Source organism: Myiozetetes cayanensis, unplaced genomic scaffold (genome assembly GCF_022539395.1).
Source record: "Myiozetetes cayanensis isolate MyiCay16 unplaced genomic scaffold, myiCay2020 scf9, whole genome shotgun sequence".
Lineage (NCBI taxonomy): Eukaryota > Metazoa > Chordata > Aves > Passeriformes > Tyrannidae > Myiozetetes > Myiozetetes cayanensis.
The window spans coordinates 20,165,139-20,190,498 of NW_026088185.1; the positions used below are offsets into that span (position 1 = coordinate 20,165,139).

General features: G+C 34.5%; 1 protein-coding gene across 1 annotated transcript in view; it reads left to right on the forward strand.

The window, feature by feature from the left end:
* LOC126652968 (sodium channel protein type 2 subunit alpha-like) overlaps positions 1–20,682 on the forward strand; it is a 72,997-nt gene extending 52,315 nt beyond the window's left edge. The window contains 10 exon segments of the mRNA XM_050340275.1: positions 296–416; positions 1,015–1,169; positions 2,188–2,361; positions 7,821–7,943; positions 9,426–9,707; positions 11,998–12,051; positions 13,217–13,354; positions 15,071–15,175; positions 16,288–16,558; positions 17,387–20,682. Of these exon segments, the coding sequence (XP_050196232.1) occupies positions 296–416; positions 1,015–1,169; positions 2,188–2,361; positions 7,821–7,943; positions 9,426–9,707; positions 11,998–12,051; positions 13,217–13,354; positions 15,071–15,175; positions 16,288–16,558; positions 17,387–18,579 (2,616 nt within the window). The 3' untranslated portion in view covers positions 18,580–20,682.
* The last annotated feature ends 4,678 nt before the right edge of the window (positions 20,683–25,360 follow it).

The window sequence follows — 25,360 nt, forward strand, 5'->3', positions numbered from 1 at the left end:
TTGAGAGTTGGGTACATGCAGACTCTGCCGTTTTAATTCTGTTGAGAATTCTTCAGAAGTCGTATACGTGGATCAGGTTAGTAGCTAAATTATATTTAATTGTTCCCTATGAGAAGATAAAATGGGAAACAGAACTGTACAATGTACATGTCATTACTGTGGTTTTACTTTTGGTGATGCATATTTGTAAGTTTACCATTCTTCAAAAGTCAGACTGGCATGATTTGATTCAGTATCATTTCTTACGGAGTATGTGTCTAATGAGAAAAATTGTTCTGTGGAACTTTATTTGCAGAAACTAAATGCATCAAGCTCATCAGAAGGCAGCACAGTTGATATTGCTCCTCCTGGAGAGGGCGAGCAAGCAGAAATTGAAAGTGAAGAAGCTCTTGAACCAGAAGCCTGTTTTACAGAAGGTTGTAGAATAACTGTTGACTTAAGAGATGTGTTGCTAAAATGACATTATTGCTAGGCATATGAAAGTTCTTGAGGGTTCCAAGTCTAATGGACCTTCATGACCTCAAAAATCAAAAGAAAATACTTTCAACCTAGAATGCTGGAAATCAGAAAACAAGGTTTCCCTAGGCTTTGAGTAACTTTATCTATCTGGCCACTGCATACATTTTGTAATGAAGAAATGTCATTAACTTTTCTGCTGTTAAAATGGTTTTCAGTTATTTGAAAGGGCCCTTTAAATTTGGAACAAATAAATTTTTGTGTGACTCCACCAACAGTTGGAAGAGTTACATGCTAGCAGTCAAAAAAAAAATCAGTGTTTTTTGGTTGACTTTACTCATAATTATGTCTACTATTGTCTGGTTTATATCAAGGTTAGTTATCTAAATTCAGGTATTCAGCATCCTATGTGATTTGATATCCTATTCAGCATTCCAGTGATTAATTTAAAAAAATAATATAAAATTAGTTAAAGCTTCTAGCAATATTGATATGACAGTAAATGTTGACTTTGAAGTAATTGGCTTTTGGATCCTAATGTCTCTTAATCTAATGCAGGTTGTGTGCAGAAATTTCCGTGTTGTCAAGTAAGTATAGAGGATGGCAAAGGAAAAACCTGGTGGAATCTTAGAAAGACCTGCTACAGCATAGTTGAACACAACTGGTTTGAGACTTTCATTGTATTCATGATTCTCCTCAGCAGTGGAGCACTAGTAAGTAGAACAAAATTGCAGATGCTGATATATTTAGGTATCTCTTTAGGAGCAACAGCAAAAATCAAATTTGCTTCTGAAAGACTTGTTTTGCTTGGAGCTGTATAAAACCCTCTGCATTTTATTATTTCAGGATGGAATGAAACTTGACCTAAACTTGAAAAAGTTTGATAAATTTCACATGCACCTTTTTAGTGATACATTTTTCTTATCAGTGTAAAACTAAAACTTGTGCAATTTTCTCACTCAAAGCCACTCAAAGTTTAAATTGCCTGCCAATTTTCAGCATGTTTATAAGAGGGTTGAGTACAAAGGACTGTTAACTGGGAATATATAACTAAATGTATGGTTTTAAATCCTTAATTCCTTCTAGACTCAGCCACTCCTTGAATTTTCCTTATGAAAGACCATACCAAAAAATGAAATAATTGCTTCATTCTGTTCCTTTTTTTGAAGGTAGGAGCTATGGAACAGTGCAGCAGCAAATTAAACCTAACAATCACTTTCCAAAAAGATTTATATTACCTGTCTTTCCAGCTTTACTCAAGTTGAACAGTTGTTACAATATGCAGAGTTGTACATTCTAGCAAATACACTGCTTTTTAATTTGACTTTTAAACATATGTTTGATTGATGGAGGATAGAAATGGAATCCTTCTAGGGGCTTTCTAGAATGCAATAGACATATCTAGAACTGATGTTCTATAAGAAAGGGTTGGTGTTTTTTGTGTGTGTATGTGAAGGTTTCTTAATACCACAGAAGATAAAAAATCATTCTGTGAGTTTATTTCTTCATACATTGCTAAAATAGAATATACATATATATATATATATATATATGTGTGTGTGTGTGTGTGTTCAACTCCAGACAGGAAAGAATACATAATATTGCTCTAACTTATAACATGATTAAAGATGGGAAAGGTATAAAATAAGAAGATGAAGAAGAACAAGGGGAAAGATTAGCTCTAACCTACTTACTTTATATTATTTATTCCTTAATTTTATCATTTTTTAGGCTTTTGAAGATATATATATTGAACAACGCAAAACCATCAAGACCATGCTGGAATATGCTGACAAAGTTTTTACGTATATTTTCATTTTGGAAATGCTTTTAAAATGGGTAGCATATGGTTTTCAAATATATTTTACTAATGCCTGGTGCTGGCTGGACTTCCTGATTGTTGATGTAAGTACGCAGTCATTAATATTGTAAAATTCACTAAAGTTTTTGATGTAAAATTCATTACCACTAAGTAATCTTATAAACGTGCAAAACTAATTCACATTGTATAGTTACACTGCATTAATAATAGCCTGCAGTGACCTGGAGGTGTTTTTTGAAGTGCATTCATATGTCAAAAGGAAAAAGATGGCTGGATGTTCTCCATGGTTAATAATTTCATACCCATGATGTATCAAGAGATTTTACGAGGAAAAAAACTAGTTTTTAAACATGTTATCTTTAATAGACTTTGATTATACTACGTTATTCCTTAGCAAATAAGACAGTTCATTGTTCAAGTTTCTTCTACAAACACTGCAACTTTTCAAGTGAAACAAAATACATTTGGTCCAGATTTCATCTGAGTTCTCAGAACTTTCTCCCTCAAAACCATCCTGTTACCGTTTGTAGTAAAAACAGAAAGGAGGTGGCTATGTGGTCTAAAAATTAATTAGTTTTAATAGGCTGACAATCTGCGATAGTTAAATCAGCTGTGACTTGGCAGGGTTTATGACAGAAGACAATACAAGGTTTCTTGGCTGCCTTCCCAGATGTGATATACTTCTGTGCAAAGGCCTTGCTTATGTTGTCAGAAGGGATCAAAGTTGGTTTTGCTCCCAGAATATTTTGGTTTCTTGCCTTCACACATTATCTGACCCAGTTCATTGGCTCTACATGTCCTCAGTGTGGAACTGAGAGATGGCATCTCAGGGCAATTTATAGTAATTTCTGTCTATGCTGCCATATTTCTTGAGAAGTTTGCCTAAATCTCGGTCCCATCAATATTTATTCCTTATGTATGCAGAAATGTATGAGATTTGTAACTCCCACTAAAAAAAACCAAAAAAACCAAAAAACCAAAAAACTAGCTAGATTGGCCCATAACTCAAAATGAAAGACCACACCTCTTTTTTTCTAACCTGCTCAGGTTGATTTTGTTGTGCACTTAATCTCTAGATCTGTCTGAAAATCTACTCTAGAATGAAGCGGTGTGAATGGTTTTCTTAAGAGGATGTTAATGAAGTAGAGATGCTGCTTTACAGGATTATGTTAAGAATGGATTTTTTTCAGATGAACTAAAATTCATATTTTAATTATTCTTTTTGTAACTTACACCTAAACAGATTATTCTAAACCATACTCTGTGGTTTTTTAGTTTGGTCTAAGAGATGCTATTTTTTAGCACTATCAGACAGCACTTGGAAGAAATATGTGACCTCATGTTATCTTCCCATAGAACGGCAGAGAATCTATGCTGCTTTAACAGACAGTTTAAACAGGTGTGATTCAGTGGCATTCTGCCAGTGAGAACACCAGTGTCTCCTTCCTCATTAGAAGTGACTAAAGTTAATCAAATCGTTTAATTCCATTCTCTAGAATTATTCAAGAGTAAACACTGATAATCCTTTAGGGCTTTGACCTTTAATATCTCAGATACCCGAGTCACTCACTGTGAGAAGTAACCATAGTTGTTCTCACTGTCTGTGACCAAATTAGATTTTAATAATTACACTAAGAAATGGTAATTTTCAGCTCTGTCAATTTACAGTTGTGACAGATGACTCCTGGTACATCTGCCTACCTCAGTTTAAGACTTTATCATGCCATCTCTCCGCTCCACTCTTCTGCCTGATGCCAGAATGTCTGTAGCAAGGAGTAGATATTTGGGTGGAGTGGCTTATGTACCCAAAATCACAATCTGGTAAATTAGATCAAACACATTTATCGGTGGTTTCAGCAAAGAGACTGAATTTTGTATGCAGACAGCTGTGGATAAGGGACATACTCACTTTTTTGGAAGAAGGCTAATTGTGACAGAGATATCCAGAAAAGGTTTGAGACAACAATGTCTTAACCCAACATAACATGATTGTATGAAACATGTCATCCTGTACTTTGGTTTTTGCTTTTACCCCTCCTTCCAGAAGCCATCTCTCATGAGTTCATTTTGTCTAGGTTTTAAGGTACAACTGTAATGATTTTAAGTTGTCTTTGCCACATACCAAGCTAGGAACTAACTAGGACGTCAGGAAAGAAGACTAGGAATACCCAATGAGTTTTTCAGTTATTACATTTGTTTGTGTAGTTTTCTGCTATGATGTGTAACCTTAGATAATCTTTAATTGATAACTTTTTTTTTTGCTGTATATTTTTAAACTTTATGAGTTGGTCCTATAATTTGGTATAGACACTTTATTTTTAAATTACTATGTTAATAAATCCTATATGCATGAAATGGAAATAAGCAACATTTAAAACAAATCATGTATTTGCCAAATACTGAGGGACAATAATGGGTCTGTAAGTGGAATGAAATATATGACCCCCCTGAAATTGCTCACACCTGATAGAATTCCACTGGGTACAAGTTTTGAACAATTAAATGTGAAATCCTCCAACTGGGCTTGTGTTATAGTACATTAAAAGACGGTCATATTGATGGCCTGTTTAATATTTCTTTCATATAGCTAAAAATGTTTCATGCTTTTTGTGAAACAGTTAAAGTAATTTAATTAAACTATGCTTTCAACTCTTTTGTTATCTTTCCAGAATAATTAACTCAGCAGCAACATTCTGGAAAATATCAAAGCCACATTATACTACTGCATTAAATGCCATGTGTATAAAGTAAGAGGAAACTGATGCCCTGACCACTTCATAATAAAACTAATAAGAAATAAGAATATTGATGTTCTGGGAAACCAGATATATAAAGAAATGTCTCTTTGTCTTCCCAGCCAGTCTCATATTTCATTATGTGCATCTTAACATGTATGCTATCTGGCTTGGAACATCCAGAAAATAATGATATTCATTAATTAATTCAAAGGGATATTCCAATGACATAGGCATAAACCCCAAGACTGTTGTTCAGTGAGTCAGGAAACAGAATCATAGCTTGCAATTATGCATCTAAACAAAATAAATTTTGATTACTTGCCAGTAAAACAGGTTAAATTAATGAAGTACATATAGAAATACATACATTTTAGCATAGGGCCATAATTAGCCCCATCCCCAAGTAGCACAGAATTCCTATGGATCAGACTTTTAGGCCTAAATAGAAATAAAGTCAAAGTGTGTGTGAACAATGATCTGGCTCAGATGACAACCCTGAGTGAAGATTTTGAGCAGGGCTAATTGTGACTGCCAAGTTTCTACATTAGAAGATAAATAAAGATAAGGACATACCATTCCATAGTTTTAGGAGACAAATGTTAAAAATCTTTCCACCATTTTGAGTTCATTTTCATTTCTTAAAATTACTGCATCTGCATGCGTTCTTATCTCAAAATAAAGAAATTAATCTAATTATCAGTGCATAGAGACATTTATTTTCTCACCTACTAGCAACAAAACAAGTGGAATGGTTGAGAGAAGACCAAGCTGAGAAGACTAAGAACACCAGAGCAGTACAGAACAGCTGTATATCCAATAGAATTCCAAGCAGATCTCTGCTTCTCGTATGAACTGTCCTTCAGAGGGAAACCTGTTGTTTCCAACAGATGAAGTATTTCTCTTCAGGTTTATGGTGTAAGAGCATTAGCACCATCATAAGAAAGCTGCCAATAGTTTGAAATAGAAAGCACAAAAAAGACCTTACAGTCAGAACCTGAGAACTGCCAGTGCACACAGTGCTACTGAGTTTACAGGAGCTCCAGTATCTAACAAGCTTGGAAGGAGTCTGGTTTGTGAAAGACAGCTGAGGCACAGAGCTAGTTTAAGGAGAAAGGTATAAAATGAAGTAGCCATTAATGTGAGTTCAATTTTAAAAGAAATGTCTTACTCTCCCAGAGGGATTTTTTTAAATATTTGTTTCATAGTTTAATTTTCATTCATAAAATGTCTTGTCTTTACTCTAAAGTTTATTGTCATGTCTGGGCATCTCGTTGATGTGAGTGAATAAATGAATATTCTATTAAAAATACAGAAAATTCCATGTCTTGTTATCTCTGGAATATATTAAAGGTGGCTAAGGATAAAAAAGAACTCTCTCACTGCAGAATCACAAGACAAATAAGGTGAACAAATGGCAGTTATTAATAACAATTAATGATAATAGTTAATGTAGTGGCAGAAACACTAATGTTATATCTCCTAACTGAACAGAGTTCAGTTACAGACTACAGAAAATGAGTAAGATTTTCTTCCTAATATGCTTATAAATCACAGCAAGTTCCATTTATCCATTACAGCAATAAAATAATCCGTTGATAAAAAGAATTACATCCTGGCATGTAATCCAGTTGAAATATACAGTGATATGAATTCACTAAAATACTATTTTCTGTTAGATTAATATATATATAGCAACATAGTAATGAATAATTGATTTGTATTTGCTCTTGGCTTGTACTTTTGAGACGTGATCTTGTAACCTTTGTGTTTGTAATCATCTAATTGTTCCTTATGGATATAAGTAACATAGGAAACCCACGTTTCAAATAATGGACAAAATTTTACCACCCATATCAGTGAATGCCTATCTCTGTACAGCCTTTGAAGAGCTCTGCACAGAAATGAACATTTGAGGAATGTTCTCAAGGACTGAAATATGTCTATGTTCATTTATGTGTCTTCCATGCTTTTGGTGGTAGAACTGAATAAAATATGAGTAAGGTATGATGTTTCCCCACTCCTGTCTCCAAAACTGCTCCAAGTAAATGAATTTCTTTCACATTAACACTGTCTAAACCTCAGTTTCATTTGAGAAGCAAATTAATTGTGCCTTACTTAAGTGGACTGTCTTATAATAAAATCCCAATAACATGCATCAGGATCTTACCTAGTATGTTGTAGATCATAAAGCCCTTACTATAAGATTTATAAGGCTAGTATCTGTCAATATCTATCCCACAATTCCTATACAAAATATTTTCTTATATAAAAAACCAAAGTGATTTGTCAGGCAAGTGAGAAAGTACCACCTCTTTCAATACATATTTCAGAAATATCCTCTGTTATTGTTGCTATGAACTGTTTGACTTAGAAGTAATATTTATAACAAATATTTAAAATTAACCACTAAAATATTTAGTACATTATTAGTGATTCAGGACATTCAGAAGATTGTCAGTAGTTAATTAAATATTCTAATATATTCAGAATTTTAAATTGTTTGGAAGGTTAAACCTCAATGAAGTTATGGAAAGTATGGCTATTTTGTCTTTATATATTCCCGAAAATCATATCCTTCACTAACACTGTGCTTCCATATGACTGTTAAATATTATTGAACCATAATAGACATTTAATAGCATATATTCCTTTATCAACCATGCCTTTCTCAGACCTTTATGAGTATGAAAATTGTATCATTTTTTAGTTTGTCACTGTTGATTTGTTGATTGGATCTGTTGGGGTTTTTTTTAAATAAACAATGTAGAAACATTTTTAAATAATATTGTTTCTGTATTTTATAGGTCTCATTGGTTAGTTTAATAGCCAATGCTCTGGGCTATTCTGAACTTGGTGCCATTAAATCACTACGGACTTTAAGAGCTTTAAGACCTTTAAGGGCCTTGTCACGATTTGAAGGAATGAGGGTGAGATAAAATGGATGAGTCTGAATGAATGTATGCATATAAAAATTCATGTGTTAATGGTTCCACTCATGCCTTCTTCAAAGAACTCCAGAATGGGAATACATGCAAAAACATATGGAAAAAGGCCTACCAACATGTCCTTATAAACAAGACCTGTGTACAGCTTACATTTGGAGATCAGACCTTGTGCTCATTACATTTGTGTACTCACTGCTGCAGTTCTCTTATCCCAGCCCACTGACCGTTGAAATTTCCATGGATTTCTGGACCTAGAAAAGTAAATGGATATGGCAGATTTTAGAACAAAGGATTGGAGGTTTTTTGCAGTTTAGCTGGCAACTTTTTTTTATCAATTTCTGTAGCTAACTTCTGTTAGTTTGTCAGTGGTTCAGGATGGAACAGGATTAGACAGAAAAAACAAAACAAGACAAGATTAAGAAGCTAACAAGAGTGACACACCAGAAACTAAAACCTCACTGTAGCTCCCTGTCTATCTGCCCGAGGGAAAAAAAGTCCCACAATAAATGCTGTAGTATAGGGCAAGATTTTCTGAACTGACACCTGAAATAAGCATAGGGTTGGAAGTATAGAAGGGGAGAGATGTGAAATTGTTTTCTCAGCTAGTGTTCTTTTACTTCATTTGAATGCATCTGGTGTACTCTTATATCTCCTCATAGAAAGCTAAAACCATCCTGTTGAGAAAATTTTCATATTTTGCCAATCTGACCAAAAAAAAAACCAAAAAACACCCAAACCAACCAAACAAAAAAACCACACAAATACAAAAAAAACAACTAAAAAAACTCTACTATAAGCTGTCTGCTAAAAATGCAGACTATGCTATTTCCTGGAAAAACAAGGAAAAATTATTGAGAAATCTCCTTTTAATTTTTCACCCCAAAGTACTCCAGTGCTGCAATACATGTTTATAGTCTGGTCATAGCTCTTCATCATCCAAATAAGTAGTGTGTTGCATTGTATATGGATACTAAAATACACTGCTGCCAATATATACATAAAGTTTCTAAGAATAAAATTATTAGTAAAGATAGTTTTACATGCACACATTTGTATTCAGTCTTCCGCATCATCATTTTTTAAGCTTTTTCTGGTTTATTTTCTTTTTATTTTTATTTATAGATTTTGATTTATATTGTTGAAATTTAACATTTATTTCTCTCTTTTTCTCTAGAGCACACAAATTCTAAGAATCCATCTTGCTACTAACAGGTTTTCTTTTCGCTTTTTGATTTTTTTCAGACTTTTGCATTGTCTTTGGTTTCATGTTATTTTATTTCTTGCTTTTTGCAATCTCATTAACATTTTATTAAACCCTAATTAATGTTTCCTCCGTAAATTTTAATGTAGTATTTAAATGGCTTATCCCATATTAATAATGTTTTAACGTTTTTAAAGTGTTTAAAAAAATTTTTTTTTTCTCTTCATGAACTAAGTGGCTATTTTGTCTAATTTGTACACTAGGTGGTTGTAAATGCCCTTGTTGGAGCAATCCCTTCTATCATGAATGTATTGCTGGTATGTCTTATATTCTGGCTAATCTTCAGCATCATGGGAGTAAATCTGTTTGCTGGAAAATTCTATCACTGTGTCAACACCACAACTGGTGAGATGTTTGATATCAGTGATGTCAACAATTATACTCAGTGTCAGGAACTCATAAAAAACAATCAAAGTGCCCGATGGAAAAATGTGAAAGTAAACTTCGATAACGTAGGAGCTGGATATCTTGCTCTGCTTCAAGTAGTAAGTAAATTTATATATTTTATTTTTAAGATTCTAGGAAAAATTACTGTTAAGTGGTGGAATAATTTCTTTGTTGCAGTGATTTGCAGCTCACACAGCTCTATTGCATTGTTTCTTGTAATTTTTGTATTAATAGTAGTATAATTTTCCATTCCAAGGCTAGGGAATACAATCTCATGATGATGATAATAATAACATGAAAATAGTTAAAAATGTACAAGAATCTTTTTAGTGATGCACACTATAGAACTATCATATTCCTTAATGCTTATTAAAGAGTCATTATAGTATATTAAATAAGCATTATGTTACTTATAGTATTATCTTTGTGAAGTATTAGATGTTATCCTATTGCATGGAATATTCGTCCCATTAATTACTGCTACTTATACAAAATCTGTAAATTGTATTTCCCCTTCAATTCCTTATCCTGTGGTACAGAAATGCCTTTGTCCTGAGTACTGAGCATATTTTATTTATGTCAGAGAAATGAAGACCTTAGCTCTTTACAGGCTCTTTGGCTTAAAATGGACCTTCTGATGGGTGGGATCGACCTAAAACACAAGCAAGAAAGCATGAAATTTAGATGATTGAACTGTGTAGAATCACTTATCTCTAACTTGACATACAGCTTCATTGAATGAAAGGATGTCAGAAATGTCATGAGATTGTTACAGCTTTGATATTCAAAGTTATCTAAGAATTGTATGCTTATCCCTTCTATCTCAGAGCAGGTCAATATCCCTTGTTGACCTTAATTCCAGAATTAACTACCTGGCTTAAAATGTTTTGCCTCTAAAGGCAATGTGACTCTCATGTGCTGAGTAGTAGTACTGACTGATGACTCTGATTCTCTGACTTCAGATCTCATTGCTGCTCTTGTACTGGAGGTTAAAGGGAACTGTCTTATTACCAATAGTTGCCTCTGAAGATGTATAAGGAAACTGCTAGTCTCTTGAAGCTCTGTCTGAATTTCATCCATATCACATATCCAGACAGTCTTGGTCTTTAATGACTACTTCAATACTGTAAAACTTTTCATTCTTCTTCTCTCTTTTTTTTTTTTTTGTCCTGATTTTCCAAAATTTTCCTTTTCGAATATTCCCTTCTGACCTTTACTCTTCCTGCAGAGATTAAGGGATCCTTGAGCATTTTCACCTCTTCATCTGATTCCCTCCATTAACAGCCTCCCTCCACTCTTATTCTGCATTTATTGCTCTTATTGAACTCTCCTCCTTTCCTAATGTTGCTATGCAAAGTGTGCCAATTGTCAACTGAGCCAGAAAGTTCTGTGGAGCCTGGCTCCAAGCATACCTTCCCAGTAAATTGGTGTTGCACTGCAAGATTCAGGAGGATATGAACACTTCCAGAGTGCAAGTTTTCTGCTGTGAAAACTGGCAACTGTACTAAAACACCAGAGCTACTTCTGGCAAGCATAGATGGAAATATATTTCTTGGAATTGTTCTCCTGAATCTCCTCAGAGTGATGCTCTTTGCCTGTTCATTTCACAAGCTTTTTAGTCCCTTTTTTCTTTATTGTGAATAAGCATGGCAATTCTTGTGGCTAGCGATTGTGCACTCACACTTCCACCAGCATGTCACACCAACCCTTTGGCGTTCCTTAGAAAGTGGACATTCTGCATCCGTCAAAATCACCTTCTTAGAGCAATGATTTTACTTTTTTACTCAGCCAAATTCTTATAGATGTTAATCGCAGCTCTTGCACAGTTCGCTTTTTGGTCTTCTGTAAAACAAACCTCTCAAGAACCAATGTATATTTTTACTTTGAACAGTCTATTCCTTTTAGCTATGTGGGATTAAAACATTTCAAAAAATACCATGTCAGTGTAGGCACATTAAAAACCATTCAGATGCATGTTGGTATCTGTCCAGAAGTTGTATTGCTGAGTTCATCAATTCATGCTGTAAACTTAACAAAATGGCTGCGGCCATGGGTGATTCTAGTGGATTCTACCTAAACATCTCTAGCATTAATGTCTTAAGTCTATCATCCTTCACCTGCAAAGTAATCATCTGCAGCTCCAAACACACTGTGGCCTTGCTGAGACCTTCAGAGCCTGGTTTTCAACATTTTTTGAATACTTAAAAAATAAATTCTCAAAAAAATCTATGAAAAATGTTTTATTATGCCTGTGTTGTTAGTTGTGGTTTATACATTTAGAATTCATTTTATTAACAGTTATGGTCTAGAAAAATAAATAATTAACCTAGTTCATGTCCACATTTTGAATTTTTACAGGGAAGATAAACAACTGTGTTTTATTTCTAGGCTACTTTCAAAGGATGGATGGACATTATGTATGCTGCTGTTGATTCACGAGATGTAAGTGTAAGACTTTAAAGATCATCTGTTGGTTATATTCTGATATAGAGTATAGAATTTAAACAGCTACACACGAAGTAGCATGAAAAATTATTATCAGCACCAATACACATTTTTTGATTCTTAGAATTTTTACTGGAAAGAATTAATCCCACTTCTTCTGTTTAGGTCATATAAGCTGAATTAATTTAGGCATTTTTTTAAATGTTAATATTAATGTAAAAGAACAAAGAAGAGTTTTTGTAACTCATTCCTTTGGTAATCATTGGAATGAATTCATTTAAAATTATATAATGCAGTTATTAAATCTGAAATATATTAATCTTGTTCCATAATTTATGAAGGTGCATTTAATTGTTTCCTTAGGTTGAGCAGTTATGTTATCTAGATATGTAGGAGCAATGGAATTTTAAGGTTGAAGATCATCTGTTAAGCTTTCTAGAGATTAGAATTTTATCTTGGCTACAAAACTAAAACTGTGTTTAACCTGTACAAACACTCATGTTAGCGATATTGTCTCCCAGAGTAAAATATCCTGTTTCATTATCTTCAGCATTTCTACACTGGTGCTCATTCCTGCTGTAGAGGTGCAAGTGTTGAGATGTGGAATCCAGAAGAATCAAGACAATACAAAATCCTCCTTGCCATTTGCCTCAATTTAATGGATTTCATAAAACATATATTCACTAGAAATGTATTGAAAGCATCTGTTCTTAGCTTACGTCTGTTAGGATGTAAGAATGCTCATGCAAGATCAAAAGAGTTCCAGGGAGATTTAGGCAATAGTAAAATTTACTGATTTTGTTGCATGTAAATATACTGACTGCAGTATAAAATATTTAGATTTCTGCTGTTAAAATTTTAAGTACTAATGACTGTTCTAAGTCCCACATTACTTCTTCCTTCTATATGAGAAACTTTTTATATATGTACATACACAAACATATCTGTGGGCACATTTACTTGAAGATTCCATATGAGCAATAATTCTGTCAGCTCCCAGTTCTCCAGATATTGATAGGAATGGACATGTTGGATCTTCTTAATAAATTAGTGCAGTTTATAGCTTTTCTAGCTGGGATAGCATATGCTTAGTTATAAATGATATACATTGGTTTTTACATCTAGTAATCTCACGGGTAATAAAATTTATAATATTTTGTAGGTAGAAGATCAACCCAAGTATGAGGACAACTTGTATATGTACCTCTATTTTGTCATCTTCATCATATTTGGATCATTTTTTACCTTGAACCTTTTCATTGGTGTCATTATAGACAACTTCAACCAACAAAAAAAGAAGATAAGTATTTAAAATGTTTCCATAGTGCTATAAGTTATTAGCTATAATTAATTAATAAGATATTTATTTAAGGCTAATAAAAATCAAAAGTAATGTCAAGACCTTGAATAAAAATGTCTCTTTTTTAAGAATAATCTGTTTTAAAATCTGTGGATGTGGTTTTGACCTTTGCATTTTAGCATTTTGACAAATGTAGAAGCACAAATCACGAGTCAGTTCATAATAGTTTGGAGATGGTGTAAACAGCTAAAATGAAGATGAAAAAAGGGAATGCATATTATTGGTTTGATTAGAAGTAATATTATCTGCCATGAAATAATTTCTTTTTTTCATTAACTTTAAAGAATTACGATAAATTAATTTTAATTAATCTTATAAATTGTTGACACTTAATGAAGATACAATTTGGCATTGTGTTCATACAGTGGATAATGGATCTGCAAACTGATTAAAGAGTGGGTTAACAATACATCCAATAGCCCTTACATGAATAAGATTATAGATACACGTTAAAATGTGTACAAAAGAGCTCGGTTTTTCTAAGAAACACAGTTTTGTGAGGAATAAGATGAAGTCATTAGACACAAATACAAACTATAATTTCTTATCAATAATAAAGGTATAACAGGAAGGGTGTTTTTTTCTGTATAGATTTGACACAGAAGTATGTTTAAAGTAATACTATTGATAATGCATACAATTCTGTTTTAAAGAACTTTTAAAATCTAAAAATACAATTAATCACATTTAAGATGCTTGGAAGCCTCACAATTCTAAGCCTTCAAATGCCAAAAAGAACTAGAACCTGAGGGTCATTCTAAATTTTTGTATGTTGTGAAAAAGCAGTCTAATATGATTTGCATTTATGCAATCACCAAATAAAAACCAGCAGTACTAAACAGGAATATATGATAGAAAATTGTGAACTACAGAAATTTTTCCATGTGAAAATATTCTTTAGCTTCCTAAAAGAGTCATAAACATATCTGAGATTACTTTCTATCAGTTATGATGATGCTTCAGGCTGTGACAGCCAGTTTAGCAGACAGTGACTTCTATCTGACTTAATGCAGACTCATCAATAAGTACAATTTACTTATATGGAAATTAAGTCAGTCAGTTGCACATCTGACTGGCAGCTTTTGCATCTGCAAACAAGAGCTAATTTGAGTTAGTCAAGGTTCCAGTAGTGTTTGAATTATTAATTTCCTATGGTATGATACGGATCACTTTTCTTAAGTTTATATAAAAGGTGATTTTTTTTTTTGTCATTAAAACCCACAGACGAGACACAAATACCCTCCCTTGACACAACTCGTGTCTCAAAGTTATGCCACTTTTAGACCTATCTAGCTGTAATCCTAAAAATCCATATAGAATACAGGACATGGAAGGCACTAGTCACTCTCCTATTCACTAAACATATCCTAATCAGCAAGGTAGTTGCCAGCATCAGTATAGATTGCCGTGTCAGCAAATGTGAGCATGAAGGCACTGGAAAAACCTACTGTCAACCTGACAGGGCACTAGTAACGGGGTTTCTCTGTGTATTAGGAATGTACATGAGCATCCACACTGTAAATACCTGAAAAAAACCCTTTTTTTAAAAATATAAATAAAATATACATGTAATGTTATATTACAAAGACACATATCGTAGTTAAATGGTTTTTTGTGTGGATGTGATAGTAATTAATTTTGGTATTATTTCTTTACTTTGGAGGTCAGGATATATTTATGACAGAAGAACAGAAGAAATATTACAATGCAATGAAAAAACTGGGATCCAAAAAGCCACAGAAACCTATTCCAAGGCCAGTGGTAAGAGTGATTTGATTCATATACCCCTAATATTAAATACTCACTTGGGATTATGACATTAGAGAAGGAGAAAGTTATATGTCTGGCAAGAAAATATTTTTTTCACTTATTTTCTTGTAAATGTAGAATTTGTCCCCTTTTGAATCCAGCTGATTAGATCATTCACGTTTCATTTAAAAACATACACTCTGAATTGTGAACTGTAGGATTTAATGAGGCTAATGTGATACATTTCAAATTTTCCTGCCAAAGTCCTAGAAAATCACAGTTGATTGTATCATTTATTGGTTCTTATTACCAGGGATAAACTTCATTTTTTGGTTTTTTTTCTCCTCACAGAGAATTTGTAGGAAATGGGGACACATTGGCCCTTGCTGCTGAAGACAGAAAGGGGCAGTGGTCACCTAATCTGAAAGAAAAAGACAGATGCAGAAAATCTTACAGAATAAAAGAATGCCCTAGGGAGTAAAGCATAAATTAGGATAAATTTTTCTCTGAGATAAGACACTACTCTTGTTATTTACTGAACTCCTACAGTGTTTGGAAAAAATAAACTACTTGTTGCACATTATGCACCAAGCAGTTATAAATAGCCTTTCTAAGGAGAGACATATGGCAATAAACATTGCGCTAAGCACTAAAGAAGAACTAGGATATTGCAGTCATGGTGTGTTTGAGACATGTAACTTCAGTGGTCTAATGATCTCACCGAGCACAATTAGTTTAGGAAGAAAGAGGGCTAGCATTCTAAAGCTGTCTTAGAATAAAGATAAGAAAATTAGTTTCTATTTGGCTGGTATTCTTGCTGGCTATCAAATTACAACATCTTTTTTTACACCAGTAATATCAATTGTCATTTTTATTACTCTTATTATTGCATTGTTTCCTTTCCTGTCTCTTCAGCCAACAGTGTTGAACTTGATTCACTCTAATAGGATGAGACAAAAACCAGCATGGGTTGGGCATATATTAGCACCTGTATTGAGAATGGGTCTTGCTCTGCACTCCTAAATCTTGAAGGGAGTTGCTTTCCCATTTGGTATTTTTAAATTTATTTTTGGTATTTCAAATATATTCAGAGTATAAACTGTATTCCATCTTTGTTTTTGCAGAACAAATTCCAAGGCATGATCTTTGATTTTGTAACTAAACAAGTATTTGATATCAGCATCATGATACTTATCTGCCTTAACATGGTAACAATGATGGTAGAAACAGACGACCAGAGTAAAGAAATGGAAACAATTTTATCTCGGATTAACCTGGTGTTCATTATCCTTTTCACTGGAGAATTTGTGCTGAAACTGATTTCACTTCGACATTACTACTTCACTATAGGCTGGAATATTTTTGATTTTGTCGTTGTGATTCTCTCCATAGTAGGTAAGAGCAATTCCCTTTCCAGAAATAACTAGTGAAAGGAAGTAGGGAACATTTGTTTCAAGAATGTTATGATACTGAAGATGAAATTTTCTGTTTCCTTGTTGACTTACATGTTGATTCAGATCTTCATACTTTATGGCATACAATATATGAAATGTTGCATATAAGATTTTTATCTTTCCTATTAGATTTACTGTCACTTTCCATATCAAAAGACACAAAGGAACTGTTTGGCACATTAGATTAACATGCACAAATATAAAGAGTAGTGTTCAGTAATATATACAAACTAACCCCAGATTTGCTTTCAGTATGAAAACTGGAAACTACGTGAAAGAGGTGAGATTTTTCTTTACTTCTGCTGAGATCTTGGTAAAGAGGTTTCTGTCAGTTAAAAGCTAATGACTCTCCATGGTGCAAATGAGGCATGTGACAAAACTTTATTCTTAAAGAGTGATATATCTGAGAGATTTGCTGATACAGTGTAGATCTGTTAAAAAATCACTGATTTGCAAAAATTAAGTCAACATCATCCTTCATAAAAGACAGTGGTTATAGGCTCAGCTTCAAGACTTAAATGTATCTAAGACATAAATTTCCCTTTCCTGGCAGACTTTCTTTTACTTATTTCCCTTCTCTGAGGTAGCATTTCAACATGAGGAAGATGCTTCCACCTTAATAACAACTTTCAATAAAATGTAACAACTGCTATAATGTTTTACTATAACATAGACTCCCTATACTGATTGTTTTGGAGATATCAATACATAAATCATTCTATAGGTAATGAATAAATTTAAAATTGGATGTAATTTTTTTTTTCTATAGGAATGTTTTTAGCTGAGATGATTGAGAAGTACTTCGTGTCCCCCACACTATTCAGAGTCATCCGACTTGCCAGAATCGGTCGAATCCTGCGCCTCATTAAAGGCGCCAAGGGAATCCGCACTCTGCTTTTTGCTTTGATGATGTCTCTTCCTGCTCTGTTCAACATTGGTCTGCTGCTCTTCCTGGTCATGTTCATCTATGCCATATTTGGCATGTCCAACTTTGCCTATGTTAAGAGGGAAGTTGGGATCGATGACATGTTCAACTTTGAAACGTTTGGCAACAGCATGATCTGCCTGTTCCAGATCACCACATCTGCTGGCTGGGACGGTTTGCTCGCCCCAATCCTGAACAGTGGGGAGCCCGACTGCGATCCCCATAAAGATCATCCAGGGAGCTCTGTGAAAGGTGACTGTGGCAACCCTTCTGTTGGGATCTTCTTCTTTGTCAGCTACATTATCATCTCCTTTCTGGTAGTGGTGAACATGTACATTGCTGTGATTTTGGAGAACTTCAGTGTCGCTACTGAGGAAAGTGCTGAACCCTTGAGTGAGGACGACTTTGAGATGTTCTATGAGGTTTGGGAGAAATTTGATCCTGATGCAACACAATTCATAGAATATAGTAAACTATCGGATTTCGCAGCTTCATTAGATCCGCCTCTTCTCATCGCAAAACCAAACAAAGTGCAGCTCATTGCGATGGATCTGCCCATGGTGAGTGGTGACAGGATTCACTGCCTTGACATCCTGTTTGCTTTCACAAAGCGTGTTTTGGGGGAAAGTGGGGAGATGGATGCCCTCAGAATACAGATGGAAGATCGGTTTATGGCAGCCAATCCTTCTAAAGTCTCCTATGAACCAATTACAACCACACTGAAACGGAAGCAGGAGGAGGTGTCTGCTGTCATCATTCAGCGTGCTTACAGATGTTATCTTCTAAGGCAAAAAGTTAAACAGGTGTCTAGTATGTATAATAGAAATAAAAACAAAGAAGGAGATGGACAAGTTATAAAAGAGATAATTATTGATAAATTAAAGGGGAACTCCACTCCAGAAAAAACAGATGAGAGTTCCTCTACAACTTCTCCACCTTCTTATGACAGTGTAACAAAGCCAGACAAAGAAAAATATGAGAAAGATAAAGCAGAAAAGAACTACAAAGGTAAAGACATCAGGGAAAATAAAAAATAACGATCTAAGAATTTTTCTTGTGGGACAACATGTTTACAGTCTTTGAGAATGAAGCAACAACTGGACTCCTGCAGGAGATTTATGCCAAACTGACAGTTTTTACACATATATATGTGTGTGTGTGCGCGCGCATGTGTGTGCATATATATACATTATATATATACTTAAGGTCAGTGCCTATAACAAAACAGTGAACCTCCATCATCAGACTGTGACTCTGTCAATCAGGGTAAAAAACTTGACAAGAGGTTACTGTTTTCACTACAGCTGACACTGCTAAGAATAAGAGGAAAAGTGGCTCCACAGAGAAGACAGAGCGTGAAATGAGTGCAAAAGGATACTTTATGTTTCACAATATGTAGAACAGTAATTCTCTTCACCATTTGTAATGCAACAGCTACATTTGTCATATTTTTACAAAATCGGTATTAGTGTATTTATCATTTTTTAATTCACAGGTTGTTTACTATTATATGTGACTATTTTTGTAATAGGTTTTATGTTGGGGAAAGAGGTATGAGGACCAGGAGTTCTACTCTCAGATTCTCTATAATGTACAGATAAAAGTGATTTACATAGGCATGCTGCACTTGTCAATCATGCATAAATAAAAATATGACATTGCACAAAGCTAATGATTTTAAGAACTTTCATGTCAGGGTTGCTCTTAAATTTGAGGTGTTCTAACTACTTGTATGGCTGCATCCAGATTATGTGCACCCATATTAATGTGCCTGGAAAGCCTCCTCTATTTTACAGGAATCTGCAATGACTTATTTTTATGTGAATCATTAAACATGAACAAGTTCATGGTTTTGTTAAAATATTTACAGCTCAAAAAATATTGTGTGGTTTCTGCGCTAGAAAAATAGCTTCACCAAAATATATGTGGGAGCTTTTTTGTTTTCTTTTTTTTTTTTTTTTAAACAGCTCAGATTTTTTCCTAGACTGTTCTTTGGTTGCTGTCTTCTCTCATTATGGCCAACATCCAATGAATCCATAAAATACCCTTTTCCATGTAAATATTAACTGCATACTGATGTACATATTTGAGCAAAGAATTAAATGGCTTTGCCACATTGAATTGCATCAGATATGTACCACAGTATGGTTAATTCACAAGAGCTCAACAGGACATGTTATATTCTGTGTCATTATAGATAGTTAGGAGAGTATCACTGATGCTTTTGCTGCTGTACCTTGGTCCTTCCACTGTCCACAGTCTCCACTATAGGAAACCATGTGTCAGTGGTGAAGTGAATCAAATTGTCCAACCAGACCTCATTCTTTCAAATCATTAAGCAATAGTTTGCAGCTATTTATGAGCTTTTTTAATTTTGCATTTTAAATTTGAAGTGGCTGCTATATGGTGTAGAATTGGACTGTACAGGCCATATTGCAAACTGTTTAACCTGTTGAAAATGTGGTTAGCATATATAAATAATGTAAAGAAATACCGTTTGGCAACAGTTTTGTATATAAGAAAAGTGTCTTCAAGTTTAGGTCACTGTTTCTTATATTTCTTTTCTCATTCACGTGGCTTATTTTTGAACCACAGTAATTCCAAACTGGCATCATCACACTATGAGAAAAAAAAAAAAAGTGAGTATTTGTAGACTATCTTGTTTTAATATTATATCTGCATATATTTCAATGTGAAGTAAATTGTGTAAATCTGGAACCCAGCTTGTTTCCAAATAGTTACTGGACATAACAAGGAAAGCATTAGGGGATTGTGCAGATTTCTAGCACTGTTTGCATCAGAAGTTCCAAGATAGTCTCATAGTTCGTTAAATCCTTGCTAACTTACAGTGTTTGTTTACATAGTCTGCTCTTATTCTTTTTTCAATCACGCTGCATTAGGCTTGTACAAATAAAATATTTCCCAAGAAAAAAATGGCACATTTGTATAATCAAGGACATCAGGACATTTTGTGTTTCATACACAAGCTAACATGAAATGTAGAATCTTTCTTTTACAAATGCTTTTGACTTGTAATGTGTTGGTGAAATGCATGCAGGAAATTGTTATTATCATAAACAACGCAAACAATATTACAAATGAGCCAAAAAATAAAGATTTCTTTTTTTTTATTGTGCTAATTTTGCTTTGTCTCTGTCCTTCTGTTGGTTAAAGCAAGACAAAAGCTGGCTTTGGTGCAAATAAAGAATGCTTTCTTTTTCACTAGAGCTAAGTACCTTATTCTTCACATTTTATCTTTTAGGTTAAGTAATTTTAAAAAAAAATAATCCAAAAACATATCTTTTTTATTTTGTTTGACTTTTTTGTCACCAGCATATTGTCTGGGAATAACACAGGATGAGCCAACAGCCTTTCTGTCAACCCTCAAGAGCCCTTCTCAACCATAGAGGCACTGCTCAGTACCTAAGGTATTCAGTTTGCCACAGTGCTGCCACCAAAGCTGCTCATGTTTTATGAGCAATGCTCATGTTTTAAATATGCAAACAAACTCACCAACAAAGTTCCTTTGTTTGGTCCCATGTAACATTCAGCCAAAGTGCTCATTGCAAACAGGTGAAAGTTGGGTTTTGTTGTACTGTGATTCTTTTTACTCCAGTAATTCTCAAAAGTAATAAATACCATTTCACTTGATCTCAAAAAAAGGAACCACACTCCAACTCAGCTGTGTTAAGCAGTGTGCATAACCATAATATCCAGATGTTACACGGTAGCTTTTGACTTAATATGGGTGTTCTCAAACTGTTCAAGGGCAGAAAGATATAGGGCATTGAAACAGTAAGTAGAATATCCATGGAGTTTGCTCACTGGCATGTTTTCAATGTTTCTTAATATGTGGATGTTATGCCATACTATCCATATTTTGGCTAAACATTGAATTGCTTATATAACTGTGAAATAACTGATGGAACATTGTAACACTACAATCTATTAAAATCTCTAATATGATAAGCATCAGCAATCCCTGCAGCAGTCTCTGAGTTGGGCAACCATGTAATAGGGAAGCCATACTTGCTTATATGAATGGCTGTCCCCACATCAGAAAAAATGTCTTACCAAGAACATGCAGAATTGTCTAGCGTGCTCATACCATTAGCCCCTGGCCCTCTTAGAATACACGGTCAAAGCTCAGGACATGGCCTTCCACAGTTGGCTGGGCATCCCTACAAGCACCTGGCCTGCAGGCCCAAATGAGAGAATCCTCTACCTTCTGTCAGTGTCAGTATGTACATCCTTGAAGTCAAAGTCATGTACATTATTTATTTCACCACTCCTCTGACTACCTCATCTAACCTTATAAATGATTCAGTTTACTTCCAGAGAATTTTGGAGCTCTTCTGCTCCTTTGGTTCCTGACTTCATATCTAACAATTATATTTTATCTATCCGTATTATCTGTTCAAAACAGCATCTAAAATCCACAGAACTTTTGCTCTGTGAACAGGTTGGCAAGTGTTCTGATGAGGAATGACAGTTCATGATTCATTTGCAGGAACCTGGAGTCTCTTACAGTACTCTGCAAATGAAGGTTATTGTATCCATCTTCATTACCAAGTACTATATGTGCGAAAACACTGACGATCCTTTTGGTGCATTAGCAGGAATGGCTGAGGGTCTTGGTTTAACCTGAACTGGAAATAGGCTCACTGCTTTGAGGGCATGTGTGTCCTTCTGATTACCCTTTGCTACTTCTGTGAACAACTTCTTCCCTTCTACCTATTCCTTTTTCCGCAGAAATCAATCAAGTTTGTATAATTTAAATCTCACTTTACTCTTCTCCTACGTTTCCAGAACATTGGAACAGAAATGCCACTTGAAAGAACTCTCCACGTGATACTAGGCAAGCCAGTAGTGATGGCTATTCGAGTTAAGCATGGTCATATACTCCCAAAATCCTCATTGTACGACTATAGTGATCCATGTCCAGGTGAATTTTGAACATGTCCAACCACAGACAAAATGCCTTCCACTTTGTATTAAACTTCTTATCTGTCACGTATTGCCAAAACAAGAGCATCAGTAATGCTGACAGTAGAGCTGGATCACTCTCCTAGTATAAGTTCATTGCTCAGTACTTTTCCTTAATGAGTTTTAAGATGAAAAAATTTCCACATGGATGCCCAGAAAGGAGACATATTCCTGTTCAGTCCATTACAAATTAATTCATAGGGCAGCACAGCTTAATGCTATTCCCAAGCAAGCGTTCTCAGAAGTCCCGGTGTCTCACATGAGCCAATGCAGCAGTAGCTAACATGTGCACAGTCATAAAAGAGTAATGAGCTTGCAGAATTAACTAAAGCTAATTCAGCACTGAAGTAATATTAAGAAAAGAGGAAAGATCAGTGTGTGGTGCTAAAAAGACTCCAACCATTTCCTCCAAGAAGGAGCAGACTGGTCACAACAAAGAAAAGCAGCACTGCCATTATGGCAAGTTAAGATCCTGAGTAGTCAGATGTATTTACTGTGAAATTCATTAATCCATTAACGGAAATGGTGAGTACTCAACACTTCTTAGTCCATTATTAATTGCATTACTTTAGAGGAAAAAAATTAAATCATTTGAAAGGTAAAAGCATGATAGGAATAAATAAAATTAAGAAAGCCCTCACTCAGAGGGTTCATCTCTAGTATATGATTTACATGATACATTATTATTATTGATACATGAATTGTCATAATTGTGTGAAGGTTTTTACATTTAAGAGCTTAACTCTCTTGAAGCATAATTTGTTATTTTTATGTTCATCTCTTTAGTTCATCTAGATAGGTAAAATTTTAAAAAAAAAGAAATCTAAGCAGAAAAGATTACTGAACTAACAACAAAATCTTAAAATCAGCTTTTATTATTTTCTAATTTTTGCCATTTTGAAGAATGTTTGATTATCCAGACAAAGATAAGCCTCAGAAAAGACAACACCAAGTGAGTGAGGCTCAAAGCCACAGAAATACTTAATTATAAATAGACAAAGCAAATAGCAACCACAGTTCATTAGTCATGTGTTCAAATTACTGAGCTGGTTACAATGGATGTTTTCTAAAAGATCATGATTAGTTCACGTACAGTTTAGTAACAAGACAAGATAAGGTAAAGAGGGATGGTGGAGTGCTGTCATCTGTTTCCACTAAACACCACAGAGCAGGGGTGTGCGTCATCTTTGTAATGTAATGCATACTCTCCAACACTTAACAAATTAAATACTTCACCCTCATAGAAAGAAAACATACTGCAACATGAGGCTCGGCTAAGCTAAGAAAATAAATTGTACTGCAGTAGCCTAAGTAAACTGAAGCCAATTACCGTCTCTCAGGAGAGAAGACAAATCACATGCATCTCTGCAGCAAGTGCTATGTTTGATGCATATAAGAAAAGACATATCATGAACAATTTATAGCAGTAAAGCAGGCATTCGTTCCCAAGCAGCCTACACTCCAAGTACATTTCCTGTATAATAAAAGCCATTTAATGTTTTTTTCTCATAACCTACATTAAGGGATAACAGGGAAAATGGTATCACCCCTAAAAGGTATTCTTTGTTTTTATAGGAAATACACATTAAAAATACAAAAAGGGTTTACCAGACCTTCCATGGCATTACTGTTTTTTTAACAAAACTAGAAGTCTCTCCTGGGAATTTCAGTATCAGAGGGTTATTTACTCTTTATTCTAAAACCCTTATAGCCTGCACATCGACCACAAACACTCTGCCTCACCATTTTTCTGATGTAGAAGTGTTAGGTTTGTTTTCAGAAGGCATAGCCCCAGGTATGTGCTTACAGCAAAGTACAAGCAAAGTGCGATCTTAATGAGTGCAATCGGTCATCCTAAATCAAAGTGGGTCATGCCATTTTTTCCCTCAGTCTAATGCAGTGATTTCACCTCCAGCAAACCAAAAGAAGCAGTTTAACAACATGCCATATAATAGCAGCTGTATTCAAAGATAACATGCACAGGTTTTTTAATTATGTCATACAAACACTGTAAGTGATTGTATTATGAATTTCTTCCTCAGAGAATTTGAACTGATTGACTGAGTTGAACAGCCACAAAAATTTACACTTCTTCACAGTTTTTCTCTTGTTGCTCTTACAGGGGGATGACAGTGATGGGTCTAATTTTATGACTGCAGGAAGCTCAGTTCTGATATACACTTCAGAGATCCCAGCTCTGATCTAAGGAAGGAAATTGATTGACCCAGAAAAAATAACAGCTTTTTGTCTCTGCTGAATACCAAAGGCCTTATCCTACCTCTTCATGCAAATAAGCAGAGAAAGATCTGAGAAGCATGTGAAAGTATGCAATGGGAAAGCTGTATAAATTCTCTCTCTCAACTAAGAAACATAAAATTAAATACATAACCACAAAAATATACAGAAGATAAAAGGGATAGTAGTTTTAATTGGCCTAGTCAGATCCTACCATGTGGAACACTTATCCTAGGTATCATTAATTCTTTGGATGGGATTTTGCTACTGCAAGTCCAGGGAACAGCACATTCCTTTCAAATTCTGCAAGTGAAAAGAGACAAAACTGGCAGAGCATATGCTACTTCCATGAATGTGTGCTGTGTAGAAAGGATGTTACTAACATCTCCCATCTGCACCAGGCACATCCTTAATTCATGTGTTGCAGAGTTTGTTCAGAAATTAGGACAAGCAATGATTTTTATTTTACTGTTATCTTCACTTACCATAATGCAGTATTTTAACCCAGAATCTGTATTTTAAATGCTTGACTTACACATGTATTTTCAATTACATGTTTTAGAAATAAAAAAACTATAACTGCTCCATTTGGCACAC